At 42.0% G+C, this 20057-nt stretch overlaps 2 protein-coding genes across 13 annotated transcripts in view; one reads left to right on the forward strand and one right to left on the reverse strand.

Annotated features, from left to right (window-relative positions):
• Positions 1–1972, reverse strand: part of LOC696900 (ras-related protein Rab-40A-like) — a 133391-nt gene extending 131419 nt beyond the window's left edge. For all 3 annotated transcript variants that reach the window (XR_013413035.1, XR_013413036.1, XM_077989265.1), the window contains exon 1: positions 1788–1972. The gene's annotated coding sequence lies outside the window, so the exon portion shown is untranslated. The remainder of the gene's footprint in view (positions 1–1787) is intronic.
• TCEAL1 (transcription elongation factor A like 1) lies at positions 1034–3262 on the forward strand. 10 transcript variants are annotated; one of them, XM_028841674.2, is made up of 3 exons: positions 1034–1111; positions 1810–1889; positions 2199–3262. In XM_028841674.2, exon 3 carries the CDS (start codon positions 2231–2233, stop codon positions 2708–2710), a length of 480 nt encoding a protein of 159 aa, XP_028697507.1. In that variant the 5' UTR covers positions 1034–1111; positions 1810–1889; positions 2199–2230; the 3' UTR covers positions 2711–3262. The 10 variants fall into 10 exon arrangements, with proteins under 10 accessions (XP_028697507.1, XP_014983359.1, XP_077843657.1 ...); XM_015127873.3 differs by having other exon boundaries at positions 1810–1877; XM_077987531.1 differs by lacking the exon at positions 1034–1111 and adding an exon at positions 1292–1613.
• Positions 3263–20057: the final 16795 nt, after the last annotated feature.

Below are 20057 nucleotides of genomic sequence, written 5' to 3' on the forward strand. Positions count from 1 at the left end.
AATTAGATGTTGGAGAAAAGCAACAGTTCTTAAAAGGGGAAATTTCACATGAATTTCTGTTCAGAAACTTACTAAACAGCCTGGCTTTAAAACAAAATCTCAGGATCCTCACAGATCAGATGGCCATCTACCCTGGAAGTGTAAAACACAGAGGGAAGGGAAGTAGTATGCTCTGTGGAGGAAAGAGCATCTGCATAAGAAAGTAGCATCCAGGCTGATGTGAGTAGGTGAGAGGCAGGCATAAGGTTAAAGATCATAAAATACCATTAGATAAAAAAAATACATAATGCAGTGACAATTGACAATGCTAGCATGATTGTAGTCCTGCTACTCAGTATGTGGTCAATAGAATTATTGCATAGTTTAATACGGAATGCCCTCCCTGCTGCATCTATCTTTTGGGGTCCAGCAGTCCCAGAACTCAAATATTTGTCAATTTAGTGAATTAATATAAACTTCCTCAACCAGAAGCACCAAGAGGTGGCTGGTTAAGGATTGAGAGTCCCAGTAAAATCTATTTATTCTATTATAAATAACTACTGATCTATATATATATGTGTGCACATGTAAATATAAGTTATTTAATATATAATATATTCAGTGTGTATACATGCATATATATGTGTGTATACACACACGGACAAATGCGTATTTGATTTACAAAAATTAAAGTATTCATTCTTTTTAGATCTACAAACTTTACAAACTTAACTCTTTCTAGAGGTCTAGAACTGAATGATTACCAATTTAGGTCTGGGGGCTCAAAAAAACAAAATGTGATGTCAAGAAAAAGTGAAAGATTGTCTCCCATGAAAGTGACAAGAGATGAAAACATGCTGAAAGAGCCTAAATGGACATGATGGAGATATGGATGTGGATTAAAACTGAGAGTGTTGGGATATAAGGATATAATACTGATTTATGAAGGTGAATAGTCAAATGTCAGTGCAGAATCTGAACTGCAGGGGAAATAAGGGGCCTTGGTGGCTAAGAAGTGAGGAGGAGAGAAAGAGGTGGTACCAGGGGAAGTAGCACAGAGGAAGAGGCAATACTACCCGAGACTAGATGCGGACCGTCTCTGGCAACCAGGAAAAGGCAAATACAAAGAGAGGTGAGTGACAATGCCTGGTGTGTCTGGGGTCAGGGAACACTAGCAGGCACTAGCAGGTGGCTGCGGCAAGGCCGCGGGTCAAAGTGGTAACTGGGGATCTGAGTTCGGCAGTGACGCGCGTCCCTCACGTGACCAGGAGCCTATGTCTGCCCAAGTCCCTCTCGTCCCGGTCTTTTTTTGCCTGTCCACCATCTCCCTATTACCTTTGGTCGAGAGGGAAAGCAGAAGGAAGTAAGTTCCCTCTACCCTCTTAAATCGGTGTGAGTGTCGGCGCTGCCTAGTAACCCGGGGAATGGGGTTGACAGAATCGGGATGGCGGAGTCCAGGCCTTTCCCTACGCTCCAGCCCCGCCTCCCGCGCCCATATTTCTGTGCAAAATATGGTGGTCTTGGGGGCGGGGTGGGAAGGCGAGTGCTTCCCCCGTCCCTCGGGAGGGAGGTACAGACACTTGGAAATAGTTTCTAAGAATGCTTCGCTTCCACTTCCCATCTGAAAAGAAATGGCAAGCTTTGCGGGGTGGGGAGGTGCGGGCACGGAGGACGAAGCTTGAAGCAGGGTCTGAGACTAGAGGAGAACCCGAGGGGTGGGGGGCGTGCAGGCAGTGGCTGGTGCCCAGAAAGTGGGGGATGGGGGGTGTCAGTCAGTCCGTCCCTCCTCCCCACTCCCCGCCCCCTACCCTGTCTTGCGTCTGTGTGCAGGTCTGCTGGTCACAGCGGGGCACCTCGAGGAGAGGACGACTAGAAGCACACGGCCCGGAAAGGTCCAGGTCAGGGAAGGGGTACGCAGTGGACCGGGACTGGGGCGCGAGGGTGGACGCCGAAAGGCATGGAGTCTGCAGGCCGCACTGTCCCGCCAGTCACTGCGGGCGAGGCCTGTAGCAAAGCCTGCTGGGAAAATGGTGGGCTTTCGGGAAGGAGGGGGCGACCGGGAAGCGGCGGAGTCGGGAGAGCCGGAGAGCCTCTGGGAAAGCGCAAGGTTGAGGGCCTGGGCCCCGAATCAGGAAAAGGCAGGTATTGGAACCCACGGTTTGGGTGTTAGTCCAGTCACTTAGTATTCTGACTCTATTCTGCCTTTCTTGTCTCCTAAGAATAACTGTGCTTGAAGAAGAAAATTCCCAACATGGACAAACCACGCAAAGAAAATGAAGAAGAGCCGCAGAGCGCGCCCAAGACCGATGAGGAGAGGCCTCCGGTGGAGCACTCTCCCGAAAAGCAGTCCCTCGAGGAGCAGTCTTCGGAGGAGCAGTCCTCGGAGGAGGAGTTCTTTCCTGAGGAGCTCCTGCCTGAGCTCCTGCCTGAGATGCTTCTCTCGGAGGAGCGCCCTCCGCAGGAGGGCCTTTCCAGGAAGGACCTGTTTGAGGGGCGCCCTCCCATGGAGCAGCCTCCTTGTGGAGTAGGAAAACATAAGCTTGAAGAAGGAAGCTTTAAAGAAAGGTTGGCTCGTTCTCGCCCGCAATTTAGAGGGGACATACATGGCAGAAATTTAAGCAATGAGGAGATGATACAGGCAGCAGATGAGCTAGAAGAGATGAAAAGAGTAAGAAACAAACTGATGATAATGCATTGGAAGGCAAAACGGAGCCGTCCTTATCCTATTTAATGTGTTCGCCCTTTAATTCTGTTTTGCCTGCTAATAGTATTGCCATTGCCACCTGGACTTTCTGTGCGTTTTCTTAATGCCTTTTCCCATATTCTGAATTTTAACTTTTTGTGAGGATTTATTTTAGATGTTTAGCTTGTAACTCGCTTAAAGTTGGGGTTTCCCCCTAAAATTTACAAGTTTCCCTCTTTCAATCATAAGTCCTATACATTTGCATGAAAGATGTACATTATATATTGTGAAACGAAAAAAGCAATTTTCAAATGGTATATATTGTATCCCATTTTTGTAAAAAATGTATATTTATATATTAATATGCAAAGAAAAAACAAAGTATATACTTCAAAGGTATAACAGTGGTTGTGTGGTAAGATAATAGGTGATTTTTAAAAATTTTGCTTTATCTGAATTTCTCATTTTTTCAAGACAAACATTTTACTTGTGTTGCAAAAATATATAATGAAAAAATCACCCAATTTTGAAAAAAACTGTCAATCAGCTTATAAAGACAATGTGGCACTTAATAAATACTTGTCAGAACTTAAAAAAAAAGTGAATCCTATGTTTTTTTCTGAATCTCTTAGGCACAAATATAAGCCAGATATTGATTATATTTAATAGTCATTTTGTTCTCATTTAAATAGGAATAATACTTGCTTTACAGTGCTGCTGTGGGACCGGATGAGAAAAAGATTGTGTGAGCTGTGTTTGGGGTCGTTATTCCACCTGCACAGGCAGGACCCCAACCCCTATAGATTCCCTGCAGACATAGGCAGGGTACCCAAAGGAGATCTCACTTGTGCTCACAAACAATTCCGGTGAGATTCCAAGTGAGTGCCACATTCTATTCATGTCCTGCTGTACTCTCAGATTCTTACAGTATCTGCTAGGCACTGCTGCTCCTTCTCCTGGGTCCTGATCCTTCCACTGGCTCTCATCCCTGCTGACATGCTGGAGTGCTTAAGGTACAAAGCCTCACTGATTGCTCTGGAGTCCCTGTTGGGCCCAAGCTGAATTGTATCTCCTGCAGATATATGAATGCCCTTTTTCCAGCTTTGATATTGCACTTAGCTAGGAGGCTACCATCCCAATGCTGCTTAGACCTCAATGTCTTTAAAAAATGCTTAGTAAAATAGTTCTTCCTTTTTTTTTTTTTTTTTTTTTTTCCATTTAGAACCTTCCTCTTCTCCATTGGACTCAAACATGAGTCCACCTTTTCTCCACCTGACTCAAACATGATTCCACTAGGTCCTGGGCTAGGAGACAAAATTAATGAGCCAGACACCATACTATGTACTCAGAATTGGAACTTCCCTCCCAAACATCCAAGGATAACTATCATTTTAATTGTCTAACTGGCCTTAGGGTGAGTTCTCTCTCAGGGGCTTCTGGCAAGCTTGCCTTGCCAATTCAGCTGACTTGCTCAAGTTGTATAAATTGAAGTTGAAGATAATGCTTAGGCTCAAACTAGGACATTCCCCTTCTACACTGCTCCATATCAGCAAGACACATGCAAAACTACTTTCTACAACATTAAAATACTATATATGTATATGTATATAAACATAGATATGATTTCTCTATTAAGCTACCTTTATAAATCCTAAGATTTTGTTTTATTGATCCTGTTAGTGCTAGAAATACAGAGAGTGGTTAATAATGATTAAAAATTATGACCCAGTCATGAACTCTGAGATTCCCTTTGATTGACTATATAAGCTTTACTGTGTTGACTTCTCTAGAGCTATGATTTGCAGTTCCAAAAGGAACATGGTGAAGAAGGGATTGTTAACCGAAATTCAACATTAAAATTATTTAAATATTTTATATATCAGTGTTTCTCTTACAAAAAATGCAGAAACCTATTTTCTACACCAGACCCAGTAAATCTGCTTTTTTATAAATTAGCACACTAAAAGTTGGATAGTCACTGGCATATATGGTATACTTCTGATTTTACTGATAATAAACTATGATGTAAATGGAAGAAAATATAAATAATTGTGTCAGAATTAAAAGGGCGAAAGACGCATCCAAGCATATTTTTAAGTAAGCAACTAACGATAGTCTTACCAATTTTATAACATAAAATTTAGATTTCTTACAGCAAAGCAAGACCTTACACAAAATTAAAACCTAAGAGACAACTTAATAGAAATGTATTTCCATGACTAATGTTATATAATGCCTTACATTCCATACTTTCAATATGAGTAAAATGCATCAGAAGTAAATTCAAAGTTCTCCTTTGGTAATAATCTCAAAAAAACAGTTGAGCCAGCCCTGTACCCTTGGCTTTCTTTTGTTTTTATATTTTTACCATACAATGCCATTGGGGGAGTTCTTCATGTCCCCAGAACACTCTTCAAGGCCAATGGCAGCCTGATGGGTAATAGTCAAACTGGAATTCTGGCTGAAGTGAGATCAGGTTCCAGGCTCACTGGAATTAGTTTTACAAGAAAGGATAAATCCATCCCCCTAACGCTAAGAGTGGTGGTGCTTAGGCAGGAGGTGGAAGGGCTCACTCAGGCCACATTCCCCTCTGGGGTGGGTCTGACTGTTGTTTCTCTGCTCCAGCCTACAGCAGGCACAGGGCCCTCTTAGGCTAATGGTCAAGCTGCCCTGCACAGGCATACCTGGAGGAGGAGAACTGACTGCCCCATTGCAGGTCAGAGCACTTTGCCTCTCCCTCCCTTTCCCTTTCTCTTTTGGGGAACATTTTGCAGGGGAGGAGATAAAGCCCCAAAGCATCCTGGCAGGAAACATTCATTGGGATAGTCTTTGAGCAAACAGATGTCTGAACAGATCTGACCAGGTAACTTGGGGTTGAAGCAGAAGAGGCTGACCCTTTTCTCAGAGTCCAGTGAAGTAGCCCCAAGAAGACTGGGGCAAAAATGGGGTTAGACAGCACACAAAACCTCACCCATCCCTCTCCCACCCACCTTGCTCAGGCTCCCAGAAGGGCCTTGATGTGTCCTGGCCTGTTTGGTTGGTTCTGCAAAGACTTTAGCTATGTGTCTGCCTGGTGCAGTGCATCTGATGTTTGAGTTAGTACAGACCCTGAAGTACTGGAGACCCCAGATAAAGGGAATTTGCAAAGACATGTGGTCCTACAAGTCAGGAGAAAAGGGGTGTCACCTCCTATCTGAAAACCTCCATGCACTGCAGGCCCAGCTCACGACTTGGGAGCCAGGACAGTCAAGCTGTGAATTGGTGTGAAGATGCTTTTTAAGGCATTAGTGGTGGAGGGTCAGCAGCATCCAGAGCCCCTGGGCCTCTGCTATGATTTGAATGTGTTTCCCACAATTCATATGCTGGAAATTTAATCCTCAGTGAAACACGGATGTGGGATATGGGGCTTAATGGGAGGTTTTTAGGTCATGAGGGCTGTACCCTCATGGATGGATTAATGCCATCATAAAAAGGGCTTGCAGGAATGGGTTCTCTCCCATTCTTTTGCCACATGAAAACACAGAGTTCCTCTTTCTTGCCCTCTGCCTTCCTGCATGTAAGAATGCAATAGGAAGGCCCATCCCAGATGCCAGTGTCTTGATCTTGGACTTCCCAGCCTCCAAAACTGTAAGATAATAAGTTTCTATTCTTTATCAATTATCCTAGAGCTGGTCACGGTTGCTCATGCCTGTAATCCCAACACTTTAGGAGGCCAAGGCAGGAGGATCGCTTGAGCCCAGGATTTCAATACCAGCCTAGGCAACATAGTAAGATGCCGTCTCTACAAAAAGCAGAAAAAAAAAATAGCTGGGCATGGTGGTGTGTGCCTATAGTCCCAGTCACTTGGGAGGCTGAAGTGGGAGGATTGCTTGAGCCCAGGAAGTCGAGGCTGCAGTGAGCCATGATGGTGCCACTGCACTCCAGCCTGAGCAATGGAGACCCTGTCTCAAAACAAAAAAAAAAAATCCAGTCTCAGGTATTCTGTCATAACAGCAGAAAATGGACTAAGACAGCCTCTCGCCACCTTCCTGCCCACACAGAGGGCTGGTATCTCTATCACATGTCCAAGCAGCAACTTGCCTGGCCAACTCCAGAGCAGAAAGCATTGAGGGTCCAGGATCATGGAGAGAGAGTCCTCTACTAACCAGGGTCCCCCTGCTCTTAGGAAACAATGCATATGACTGGGAACTCCCTGGAGTGGTGAAGCAGCATAGAAAGGATCAGGCTCAGGGTCCCTAGAAAAGGACCAGAGACAACTCCTTCCCCCATTGGGAAATACTAATCTAAACAAATAATTATTTTACAAATGAGGGATAATATTTCACAGATAAATAGGAGGCAGATCCTGTCTTCTAGCTCAGATTTGTTTGCGTCAAATTCTATGTTCTTCCCACTCTACCACACGACCACCAATTTAGATGGTAGCTTTTTAGGGCTGAGGGAATCATTGATTTAGACTTACTGAGTATGATATTCTTGTTGGTTTGTGGATTTGGGTGAGTTTTCGCATTTTTATCTCACTCCAGGTAGAAATGTCTAGCAGGCAGTTAGATATGTGTTTGAAGTTTAGAAAAGAGATTAGAATGGAAATATCAATTTTGGTTTATGATACCAGGAACATAGCAAGTGGCCCAAGAGTATTTGTTGAATTAAATGAATGAATGAAGAATGCAACTGTATGCTCTTCTATCCTTTTCCATGAATACGTATTTTTCAAACAGAAGTGGGATTCTACTGAACACACTGGTTCATATCTTGTGTGTAAAAAAAATAAACTTTTTCTTTAAACTTTCTTTTTACCAAGACAATACCTGTTTCAGGAGAATGTTTACAAATAGAAGTAAGTGCCACCCAGTGACCAGAGTCAGAATTGTGGGTCGAACACGGCTAACAAAGGAGAGCAGGGAGGAGAGAAACTGATAGGAGAGCTGGTGGAGAGGCTTGATATTTGGGAAGGGAATGTCTCAACCCCGACTCACACTGGACCCACACAAGTATCAGGCTCTTCTTGGGGATTGAGGTGACCCAAGAAGCAACATATAGTTAGGTGGTTTTTCCTTGTCTCAAGTCAAGATAAGCGTGTGCATGTATGTGTGTTTTAACTGAATTGTCTTATACTATTTTCACTTTTTCTCTGATTGTAGAAGTTACATGTTTCTACTAGAAAATATATGGAAATGCAGAAAAGTGTAAGAAGAAGATGCCTATACTTCCTCTACCCAGAGAAGAGAATTATTAATATTGAGGAGCATGTACTTACATTGTGTGTATATCTCCTTTTTTGTATTCGATCCATTTACTTTGTTATAAAGTATACATGTATATTATATTATATAAAAAATACATTTAAATGCCTTTATGTATTCATTTTTATACATGTAATTATATCTTACAGAGCATATATTTTCTTTTTTTTTTTTTTTTCACTCTGTCACCCAGGCTGGAGTGCAGTGGCACGATCTCGGCTCACTGCAACCTCCACCTCCTGGGTGCAAGTGATTCTCCTGCCTCAGCCCGAGTAGCTGGGACTACAGACGCGTACCACCGTGCGTCTTTTTTTTTTTTTTTTTTTTTTTTTTGTATTTTTAGTAGAGATGGGGTTTCACTGTGTTAGCCAGGATGGTCTTGATCTCCTGACCTCGTGATCCACCCACCTCAGCCTCCCAAAGTGCTGGAATTACAGGCGTGAGCCACCGCGCCTGGCCTATTTTCTTTATTCTCTTACTTTTATTTACATATGTGCCATGACATTCATCTGTATGAGTATTCCATCAACCACACTCCTTGATGGTGATGTCAATGATGAAAATAAAATTGTGCTTTTTGGTCTCAGAGACCTATGTCTGAGGGCCACATGTACGGACCAGCTCCCCAAAAAGCATAAGGCGAGGGAAAGATCACTGGCTTTGTTTGGAGTTGAGGAAAGAAATTTAAAATGGTCAAGCACCTGCTTTGGGGCAGACACTTCATACTTGGAGTTTCCTTTAATCCTTTTAACACTTTTAGGAAGGTATTGCTTATCATAGATGAGAAAACTGAAGCCCAGAAAAGTTAAGGTGGCTTACACAGGGTCACACAGCCAGTCAGTGGAGAAACCTGTATTCGAATTCAAATTTGTCTGACTCTTAAGTCAGACCATTATGCTTTGTTTGCTCCTAAAATTTCACACTTTCTTTCTCATTGCCGAGTCTAGTGGCATTCGTCTTTTAGATGTCAGAAAATTTGTGAACACTCTGCTACTCTCATGCCCCACTGTTACAGGGTTTGAATTTTATGCTACAAGCATGCTTCTACAATCAGAAAAATTAATAAAGAATTATCTCTTTCGGCCGGGCGCGATGGCTCAAGCCTGTAATCCCAGCACCTTGGGAGACCGAGACGGGCGGATCACGAGGTCAGGAGATCGAGACCATCCTGGCTAACACGGTGAAACCCCGTCTCTACTAAAAAATACAAAAAACTAGCTGGGCAAGGTGGCGGGCGCCTGTAGTCCCAGCTACACGGGAGGCTGAGGCAGGAGAATGGCGTGAACCTGGGAAGCGAAGCTTGCAGTGAGCTGAGATCCGGCCACTGCACCCCAGCCCGGGCGACAGAGCAAGACTCCATCTCAAAAAAAAAAAAAAAAAAGAATTATATCTTTCAAAATATTTAAAGTAAAAAATGTATCTCAAAGAATGTTAAATGGCACATGAGAAACTGTAATGAAATATTTAAACATATAGATTTAGACATAATATCTTTTAAAAGTAAAAAACTGCTCACCCAAGAGAAAATGGGCAAAGTACATGGAGCAGTAACTCACATAAGAAACTATATATAGGCCGGGCGCGGTGGCTCAAGCCTGTTATCCCAGCACTTTGGGAGGCCGAGACAGGCGGATCACGAGGTCAGAAGATCGAGACCATCCTGGCTAACACGGTGAAACCCCGTCTCTACTAAAAAATACAAAAAACTAGCCGGGCAAGGTGGCAGGCACCTGTAGTCCCAGCTACTCGGGAGGCTGAGGCAGGAGAATGGTGTAAACCCAGGAGGCGGAGCTTGCAGTGAGCTGAGATCGAGCCACTGCACTCCAGCCTGGGTGACAGAGCGAGACTCCGTCTCAAAAAAAAACAAAAAAGAGTACCTGAAGTAAAGAGTAAGCTATGACTGTGTTAGAGCACAGCATGGAAGGCCAAAATAGAATGAGTTCTGTACTCTGAGCTTGTCTGGATTCCGGGAAATGCAGCAGCAGCCAGTCTGCAGGTGGTCCCCACTCAGGCCAAAAGGTGTTCCTCCCTCCTCAGCATGGTGGGCAGGGTGGAATCATAGCTTCCTAGAGCTGGAAGGGACCTCATTCATGGTTTTACCACAGCCCTCGCCCCCACCATTTAGGGAGAAAAAATGATACAAATAGAGGCAAGGAGAGGGGTAGGAGGCTGCCACATCTCCAGAGCCTCCAGGGAGTGAATGACAGCATAAGTCTTGCCCAGACCCAAGCCTGGTACTGTCTCCCTTCAGCCCAGGTCTGGACCCATCTTCCCTGTCCCTGTGCATTTCCAACAGCCTGAGTTGCTACCTGGCCTTTCCTCAGAGCCCCTTCCTTGTTTCTCTGAGCATATACAGGGTGTGTGTGTGTGTGTGTGTGTGTGTGTGTGTGTGTGTGTGTGTCTTTAGGCCCCAATTAGGATGAGGCCACAAGCAGAAAACAGGAGGTTTCTGTCATTGCTTTTCCTGCTTGGGTATTTCCCCTGGGGAAGGGGAGGAGCCCATGAGAGCCACAGGCTGGACAGGGCCTGCGGCAGTCAACAGCTGCAAGTCTGAGAGCAGGTACTGCCATTAGTGCCATTAGGAAAGAATGCAGAGGCAGCAGCCACAGAGGGAGCCTCCGGGCTGGAGAGGGCAGAACTCCTCAAGTCCAGGCAGACAGGCCCTGCAAAGTGAAACCAAGGGGACTCGCAAAGAAGAAGGGCTCTGTTTCTGCCACAGAAGTGCAGCCTCCCCAGCAACAGGAATCCCTGGAGGAGAAACCCACCCTGGGCTTTCTCAGATCCGCCAGAGAAAGGCCACACCCCCTGGATACTGTTGTCATGGCAGCAGCTGCCCAGTGCTAACTCCCTTCTCCCTTTCCTGCATGGCTGTCCTGCCTGCCTTCTGATACTTTCAGCTCCTGCTTCCTGAAAAGATCTGTGCTGCCCACCCTGGCTGTATGCAACCGTGGCTGGAGCTCACTTTCCCGGGAGCAGCTTTCAACAGGGGCCGAACCTTGAAATACATTCTGAATAACTTTAGAAAGTGCAACATTGAGAGCAAGGCCCTCCCGAATTATACAGGCTCATTATGGAGTATAATAAGAACAGCTGAGAATCCATAGATGTGGGTTCCAAAGCCAACCTTTTTTGTGGCCTTTTTTCTTGCTAGATGAATTTAGCAGTTTATTTCATCTCTCTTTCTGTTTTCTCATCTATAAATGAGTTCAACAGTAGATTTATAGAATTGTATCCTTATAGCACTTATAAACATATATTTGTAAATTTTCAAAATCCATTCTGAATTCAGGGATGTGCAAAAATGACAATTTGACTTCATTCAAACAGGTGTTAGGTTGGTTATTACTAAGGCGGCAAATATGTGGCTGGGTGTGGTGGCTCACACCTGTAATCCCAGCACTTTGGGAGGCCGAGGCAGGTGGATCGCTTGAGCTCACGAGTTTGAGACCAGCCTGGGTAACATGGCGAAACCCTATCTCTACTAAAAATACAAAAATTAGCCGGACGTGGTGGTGTGCGCCTGTAGTCCCAGCTACTCAGGAGGCTGAGGTGGGAGGATGGCTTGAGCAAGGGAGGCGGAGGTTGCAGTGAGTCAAAATCACACCACTGCACTCCAGCCTGGGCAGTAGAGACAGACCTTGTCTCAAAAATAAATAAATAAATAAAAATAAGTGGCAAATATGCAATGCAAAGAATATATAAGAGATGATGGTGCAAGTGATTGAATGCAGCAATTCATTGTGTATCTTGTATGTCATTATGGTCTTAACATTCTTTCTGTGACAGGACTGGGAATGTCTCTCCTCTGTGTTTTTTCTTCAGGGGAGACATTTTTAAATGCATGTCAACTTAGGAGCCTTTTGTGGACAAGGCTGGCTATGATCTTCTTCAGTAGGAAGGACATTTTTCTACCTATGCTCAGTTTGGCAGAAGAAAAGTCCTCATGTATTTATCCAAAGAACAAATGAAAAGAAATTGAGGAACTTATAGCATAAGAGGACGTGTAAGGAAGGATAGGAGAAGAGGTCAAAGATATTCAAAGTGAAGGAGATCTGTATGTACCATATCAAGTGATGAAACCAGACACAAACTACAAACAAATGGGTCCATAATGTTCTGCAAGCATCCCTTTTTCACTAGCCTGAGCTGTACTAGCTGGTTTTCTCCAGAAACATGATGATGTAAAGCCTGTGCTGTCGTAGGGCTGGCTACTAATGGTTCTTAGAAATTGTGGTCTATTTTCATGCTCCTGAAATATCCCAAGGAGTAAAGCCTTTATGTGATATAGACCTTTATGCTACCAGGCCTAGCAGAATTACTCATTCTAGGAGAATGGCACAGCAAGGGCACAGAAGTAAGTGTAAAGTATGTTTGAGTCACAATGATGACGGGGGTCTCTTTCAGCTGAAGCAGAGGAAAATTGAAAGACAAAGCTTAGAATCTGTGATTCAGGCTGGATTCTGAAGAGCCCTAAATGCCAGGGCCTTTGAGAACAGGAGAATGACAAGGCAAAATCAGAAAATAAAGCAGACTAATTTGGTCATTTACTTGTTCTTTGATTTTTTTGTTGTTGTTGAGACAGGGTGTTATTCTGTCACCCAGACTGGAGTGCAGTGGTATGATCATGGTTCACTGCAGCCTTGACCTCTCAGGCTCAATCATCCTCTTGAGTAGCTGGAACTACAAGCACGTGCCACCATGCCCAGCCAATTTTTGTACTTTTTGTAGAGATGGAATTTCACCATGTAGCCCAGGCTGATCTCAAATTCCTGGACTCAAGTGATCTGCTGGCCTTGGCTTCCCAAAGTGCTGGGATTACAGACCACAGACGTGAGCCACCACACCCAGTCTGTTCTTTGAATTTTTCTCTAATAACTCCAGTCCACACTAGACATTATCTTCTCCAAATTCCTATTTACCTGGTAACAATCCCTACCTCACACACTGGTGAGGGGGCATAAAGGTTAGCCAGCCAGCCCACATAAAGCAGCTGTCCCCATGTGCAGCACACGGCAGATACTCAGGAATGGTGAGATTCCCAGAGGTTTCTAGAGAACAAGTACTCTTACCTTGCAGTTGGCCTTTGTGTCTCTCCTAACCTGCCATACTTCAGTAGATATATGAGAAATCATTACGATTGCCTTTTGTTGAGGGCACAAGATGTGAATATCTATCATCTCCAATTTAGGTAAATGCTAAAAATCTTAGCAGCAAAAATAATGTCAGGAAATTAATCATGTAACTTCTGTTAGAATTGTAAGCAGTAACTAATCCATGGTTAGGAGCTCATTAGCAGAACATGTTTGCATGAGAGAAGTGAAAAAGTGAATGGGTAGAGGCGATACAGAGGTGAATTCACCTTGAAGCTAATGGCACTTAAGTTTCAAGTCCCCTTGAATTATATGGGCATCATCTAAGGCCTCTAAGAAAGGTTGTGGTAGTCAAAATTTTAAGATGATCCTCTATGACCTTGACAGTTGTATAATTCCCTCTTCTTGTTTAAAGATGAAACCTATGAGTATGATGAGATGTCACTCCTATGATTATGTTACATTATTTGGCAAAAGGGATTTTGCAGATGCAATCAAAATCTCAAATCATTGAGTTAAATCTAAAGGGCAATTACTAAATGGGTCGGCTCTAATCATGTTAGTCCTTAAAGGGACTAGTTTTTCCTTAAGTCAGAGAGATTTGAAGCATAAAAGAGATTCAGTGTGAGGTAGATTTTCCATTCCTGGCTTTGAAGATAAAGAGGCAGTGTGTCAAGGAATGTGAGTGATATCTGGAGGCTGAGAGTGGCAACTGGCAGATAGCCAGGAGGAACATAGGAACTCAGTTCTACAGCTACCAAAAAAACAAACAAACAAACAAACAAAAAAAACCCTAAATTCTGCCACAACTATGTAAGCTTGGAAAAGGACCCCAAGCTCCAGATGAGACTGCAGCCTGAATGACACCTTTTCAATTTCAGTCTCACAAGACCCTCAGCTGAGAACTCAGTCACATCATGCCTAGACTTCTAACTCACCCAACTGTGAACCAAATACATGGGTTATTTTAAGCCACTGAGTTTGTGGTATTTTGTTACATGGAAATAGAAAACTAATGTAGAAGACATGTGTTTCATATTTTTATTAGGTTAGTAAAAGCAAGAATATTGATCAAAATTTGTCAACCTCAAATAATGAGATTTTTAAAATATGATTAAGTGTAGAGTTTATTTGAACCCAAAGCTTTAGGATGGCCACACTGGAGCATAGATTTAAGGTGTCCTGAATATACACTTCAATTAACAGGAATGACAAGAAGATTTTTAAGGAAAAAAGAAGAGGCAGTTTGCAGAGAGCAAAGCAGTACAGGGCTCAGCTAGCATCTGCACACAGAGGTAGCATTTGGACCAGTGCTAGCCAGAGGGTAATCATCTATCCTAGCAGTCAGAACTGAAGTTTTGGCAAGCCTCACCACCTTGGGCTAAAGTGCTCTAAGGTCCTAGGTAAATTTGAAAGGCAGTCTAGGACACAAGGATTACAATTTCTAGACAAGTCCTAATGCTGCACTGGGCTTACAGCCAGTGGACCAGGGCAACATAAGCCCTAAGGAGATACCAGCCGGAGCAGCTAAGGGAGTATTTGCACCACCCCTCCCCTACCTCAGGTAGCTCAGCTTGCAGCAACGAAAGTGACTCCTTCTTTTCTGTTTGAGTAAAAGAGAATGAAAAGTAAAGAAGACTTTGTCTTCCACATTGGATACCAGCTCAGTCACAATAGGATGGGGCACTGGACAGAGTCATGAGGCACCTATTTCATGCCCTAGCTCCCAAATGACATTTCTAGACATATCCTTGGCCATAAAAGAAACTGCTGCCTTGAAGGGAAGGGCCCAGTCCTGGCAGAATCCATCACCTGCTGACTAAAGAGCCCTTGGGCCCTTAATAACCAACAGTGATACCCAGGTTGTATGCTGTGGGTCTCGAGTGAGACTCAGATGTGCTGGTCTCAAATGAGATTCAGCACATTCCAAGCTGTGGTGGCTACCATGAAAGACTCCTTCTGCTTCAGAAAAGCAGAGGGAAATGTAAACAGGACTTTGCTTTGCACCTTAGATACAAACTCGGCCACAATGGGATAGAGCACAAAGCAGGCTCTTGGGGTCCCCAAGTCCAGGCCTAGGCTCTTGGGACAGCATTTATGGACCTGCCCTGGGCCAGAGTGGAGTGTACTGCCCTGAAGGGTGAGTCATAGACCTGGCAGCATTCACCAGAAGCTAAATGAAGAGTCCTTGAACTTTAAGTGAACATTGGTGGTGGTCTAGCAGAATTTCCCATGGGCTGGTGGTGCTGGTGGCCACTGGGAGAGAGTCCTTTAGCTGCAGAAAGGGGAGAGAAGAGTGGTATGGACTTTGTCTTGTGGTTTGAAGGCAGGCTTACCCACAGTAGAGTAGAACACCAGGTAAATTCCTAAGGTTTTTTACTCTAATCCCCGGCTCCCAGACATCATCTCTGGACCTGCTTGGGGCCTGGGGGGAACTCGTCACCCTGAAGGGAAGGACACAAACTTGGCTGGACTCTCCACCTGTTGATTGTAGATCCCTAAGGCCTTGAGTAAACATAGGCTGTAGCCAGGTAGTGATCACAATAGGCCTTCAGTGAGACCCAGTGCTTCGGGTCTGACCCAGCACAGTCCCAGTGGTGGTGGTTACAGGGGAGCATGTATCACCCCACCCCCAGCTCTAGGTGGATCAGCACAAAGAGAAAGACTCTGTTTGTTTGGGGCAAAGTAAGGGAAAAGAACAAGAGCCTCGGCATAGTAATCCAGAGAATTCTTCCAGATCTTATCCAAGATCACCAAGGTAATACCTGTAAAAGTCTGCAAAAGCCACAAGATTATTGGGCTTGGGGCCCAAGTCCCTTCAAATACCTGGAAAGCCTTCCCAAGAAAGACAGGTACAAACAAGCCCAGACTGTGACGACTACAGCAAAAACCTATCTCTATGATTCCCAGACATCACCAAACAACCACAAGCACCAAGACCATCCAGGAAAAAATGACCTCGCCCAACTAAATACGGCACCAAGGACCAATCCTGGAGAAACAGAGATATGTGACCTCTCAGAAAGAGAATTCAAAATAGCTGTATTCAGGAAACTCAAAAAATTCAAGATAACACAGAGAAAGAATTAAGAATTCTATCACATACATTTAACAAAGACACTAAAATAATTTAAAAGAATAAAGCAGACATTATAGAGTTTAAAATGCAATTAACATATTGAAGAATGCATCAGAGTATTTAATAGCAGAATTGATCAAGCAGAAGAAAGAATTAGTGAGCTTCAGTACAGGCTATTTGAAAATACACAGAGAAACAAAAGAAAAAAGAATTTAAAAGAATGAAGAATGCCTTCAAGGTCTAGAAAATAGAAATTTGCCCTCAAAATAGCAAATCTAAGAGTTATTGGCCCTAAAGAGGAGGTAGAGAAAGAGATAGGGGTAGAAAGTTTATTCGAAGGGATAATAACAGAGAACATCCCAAACCTAGAGAAAGATATTAACATTCAAGTACAAGAAGGCTGTAGAACACCAATCAGATTTAACCTAAAGATGACGACTTCAAGGCATTTGATAATCAAACTCCCAAATGTCAAGGATAAAGAAAGGATTTTAAAAGTAGCAAGAGAAAAGAAACAAATAACATCCAGTGGAGCGTCTATACATCTGGCACCAGACTTTTCAGTGGAAACCTTACAGGCCAGGAGAGATGCATAACATACTTAAAGTGCTGAAGGAAAAACCTTTTTACTCTAGGATAGTATATTCGGCAAAAATATCCTTCAAGCATGAAGGAGAAATAAAGACTTTCCCAGACAATCCAAAGCTGAGGGATGTCACCAACACCAGACCTGTTCTACAAGAAATGCTAAAGGGAGTTCTTCAATCTGAAAGAAAGGGATGTTAACAAGCAATAAAAAATAATCTGGGTTGGGTGCAGTGGCTCGCACCTGTAATCCCAGCACTTTGGAAGGCCAAGGCAGGAGAATTGTTTGAGCCCAGGAACTCGAGAACAGCTTGTGCAACATAGCAAGACCCCATCTCTACAAAAAATTTTAAAATTAGGCAGGTATATGGGCACATGCCTATAGTTTTAGTTAGTTGGGAGGCTGAACCAGGAGGATCACTTGAGCCCAGAAGGGCATGGCTGCAGTGAGCCATGATCAAACCACACTCCAGCCTGGGCGACAGAGGAAGACCTTGTCTTGAAAAAAAATAATAAAGGAAAAGAAAAGCAGTAATCTGAAGGTACAAAACTCACTGGTAATAGTAAGCACAGAAAAGACATGGAATATTGTAACACTGTAATTGTGGTGTATAACCTACTCTTCTCTTAAGTACAAAGACTAAATGATGAGCCAGTCAAAAATAATAATTAAAACAACTTTAAAAGGCATAGACAATACAATAAGACATAAAGATAGAGAACAAAAAGATAAAAAGCAGGGAGGTGAAGGAAGTTAAAGTGTAGAGTTTTTATTATTTTCCTTTTAGTTTATTTGTTTCTTTGTTTATGCAATTGGTGTTAAGTTTCCATTAGTTTAAAATAATGGGTTATAAGATAGTATTGGCAAGTTTCATAGTAATCTCGAATCAAAAAAACTTACAATGGATACACAAAAAATAAAAAGCAAGAAATTAAACCATACCACCAGAGAAAATTACCTTCATTAAAACAAAGACAGGAAGGAAGGAAATAAGGAATAGAAGATGACAAAACAAGCAGAAAACAAATAACAAAATGGCAGGAGTAAATCGTTACTTATCAATAATAGCATTGAATGTAAATGGCTGAATGAATAAAAAATCAAGACCCAATGAACTGTTGCCTAGAAGAAACACACGTCACCTATAAAGATACAGATAGACTGAAAATAAAGAGATGTAAAAAGATATTTCATGCCAATGGAAACCAATAAACAGGAAAAGTAGTTATATCAGACAAAATAGATTAAGACAAAAACAATAAGAGACAAAGAATGCCATTATATAATGATAAGGCAAACTCCCAAAGGCCCTCTATAATGATAAAGGAGTCAATTCAGCAAAAAGATATAACAAGTGTAAATATATATGCACCCAACACAGGAATACCCAGATATATAAAGCAAATATTATTAGAGCTAAAGAGAGATATATACTTCAATACAATAATAGTTGGAGACTACAAACCCCACTTTCAGCATTGGACAGATCATCCAGACAGAAAATCAACAAAGAAACATCAGACTTAATCTGCAATATAGAACAAATGAATCTAACAGATATTTACAGAAAATTTCATGCAACAACTGTAGACTACGCTTTCCTTTTCTCATTGCATGGATCATTCTCCAGGATAGGCCATGCCATATGTTAGGTCACAAAATAAGCCATAAAATATTCAAAAAATTTGAAATAACATCAAGCATCTTCTCTGAACACAATAGAATAAAACTAGAAATAAATAACAATACGAATTTTAGAAACCATACAAACATGGAAATTAAACAATAGGCTCCTGATGACCAGAAGAAATTAATAAGGAAATTGAAAAATGTCTTGAAATAAATGAATATGGAAACACAACATACCATAACCTATGGGATTCAGTAAAAGCAGAAGGAAATTTATATCTCTAAGTTCCCACATCAAAAAAGAAGAAAAACTTCAAATAAACAACCTAATGATGCATCTTAAAGAATTAGAAAAGCAAGAGCAAAGCAAACCCAAAATTAGTAGAAGAAATAATAAACATCAGAGCAGAAATAAATGAAATTGAAATGAAGAATCTACAAATGATCCATCAAAAAGTTGGTTTTTTTTTTTGAAAAGATAAAACTGACATACCTTTAGCCCAAATAAGAAAAAAAGAAAGAAAATTCAAATGAATAAAATCAAAGATGAAAAAGGAAACATTATAACTGATACCACAGAAATTCAAGGGATCATTAGTGGCTACTGTGAGCAATTATATGACAATAAATTGGAAAATCCAGAGGAAATGGATAAATTCCCAGGAACATAAAACTTACCAAGAATGTACAAGGAAGAAATCCAAAACCTGAACAGACCAATAACAAACAATGAGATTGAAGCCATAATAAAAATTTTCCCAGTAAACAAAAGCCCAGGACTTCATAGTTTCACTGCTGAATTCCTACCAAACATTTAAAGAAGAACTAACATCAATTCTACTTAAACTATTTCAAAAAACAGAGGAGGGGGCAGTACTCACAAATTCATTTCACAAGGCCAGCATTACCCTGATACCAAAACCAGACAAACAGAGATTTAAAAAAAAAAAAAAAAAAAAAAAAAAAAAGGTAGGGTCCAATATCTGTGATGAATATTGATGCAAAAATCCTCAACAAAACACCAGCAAAATGAATTCGACAACAGATTAAAAAATGATTCATCATGATCAAGTGAGATTTATCTCAGAGATGCAAGCATGGTGCAACATATGTGAATTAATCAATGTGATGCATCATATCAACAGTATGAGGATAAAAACCATATGATCATTTCAGTTGGTGCTGAAAAAGCATTTGATGTAATCAACATCCCTTCTTGATAAACACCTTCAAAAAACTGAGTATAGAAGAAACATACCTCCATATAATTAAAGCCATATACAACAGACCCAGACCCACAGCCAGTATCATACTGAATAGGAAAAACTGGAAAGCCTTCCCTCTAAGATCTGGAATAAGGAAAGGATGCCCATTTTCACCACTGTTATTCAGCATAGTACTGTAAGTTTTAGCTAGAGCAATCAGAAAAGATAAAGAAATTAGCGGCATCCAAATTGGGAAGGAAGAAGTCAAATTATCCTTGCTTGCAGATATGATCTTATGTTTGGAAAAACCTAAAGACACAACAAAAAACTATAAAAACTGATAAATAAATAAACTTGTAGGATACAAAATAAACACACAAAAATCAGAAGCATTTCTGTATGCCAACAGTGAACAATCTGAAAAAGAAATAAAAGAGTAATCTAATTTACAGCACCCACAAATAAAATTAAATACATAGGAATAAACTTAACCAAAGAAATGAAAGATCTCTAAAATGAAAACTGTAAAACACTGGTGAAAGAAATTAAAGAGGACACCA

Source organism: Macaca mulatta, chromosome X, assembly GCF_049350105.2.
Source record: "Macaca mulatta isolate MMU2019108-1 chromosome X, T2T-MMU8v2.0, whole genome shotgun sequence".
Lineage (NCBI taxonomy): Eukaryota > Metazoa > Chordata > Mammalia > Primates > Cercopithecidae > Macaca > Macaca mulatta.

Coding starts and splice junctions, on each gene's coding strand:
- TCEAL1 (XM_028841674.2), top strand. CDS start 2,231: ATGGACAAACCACGCAAAGAAAATGAAGAAGAGCCGCAGAGCGCGCCC.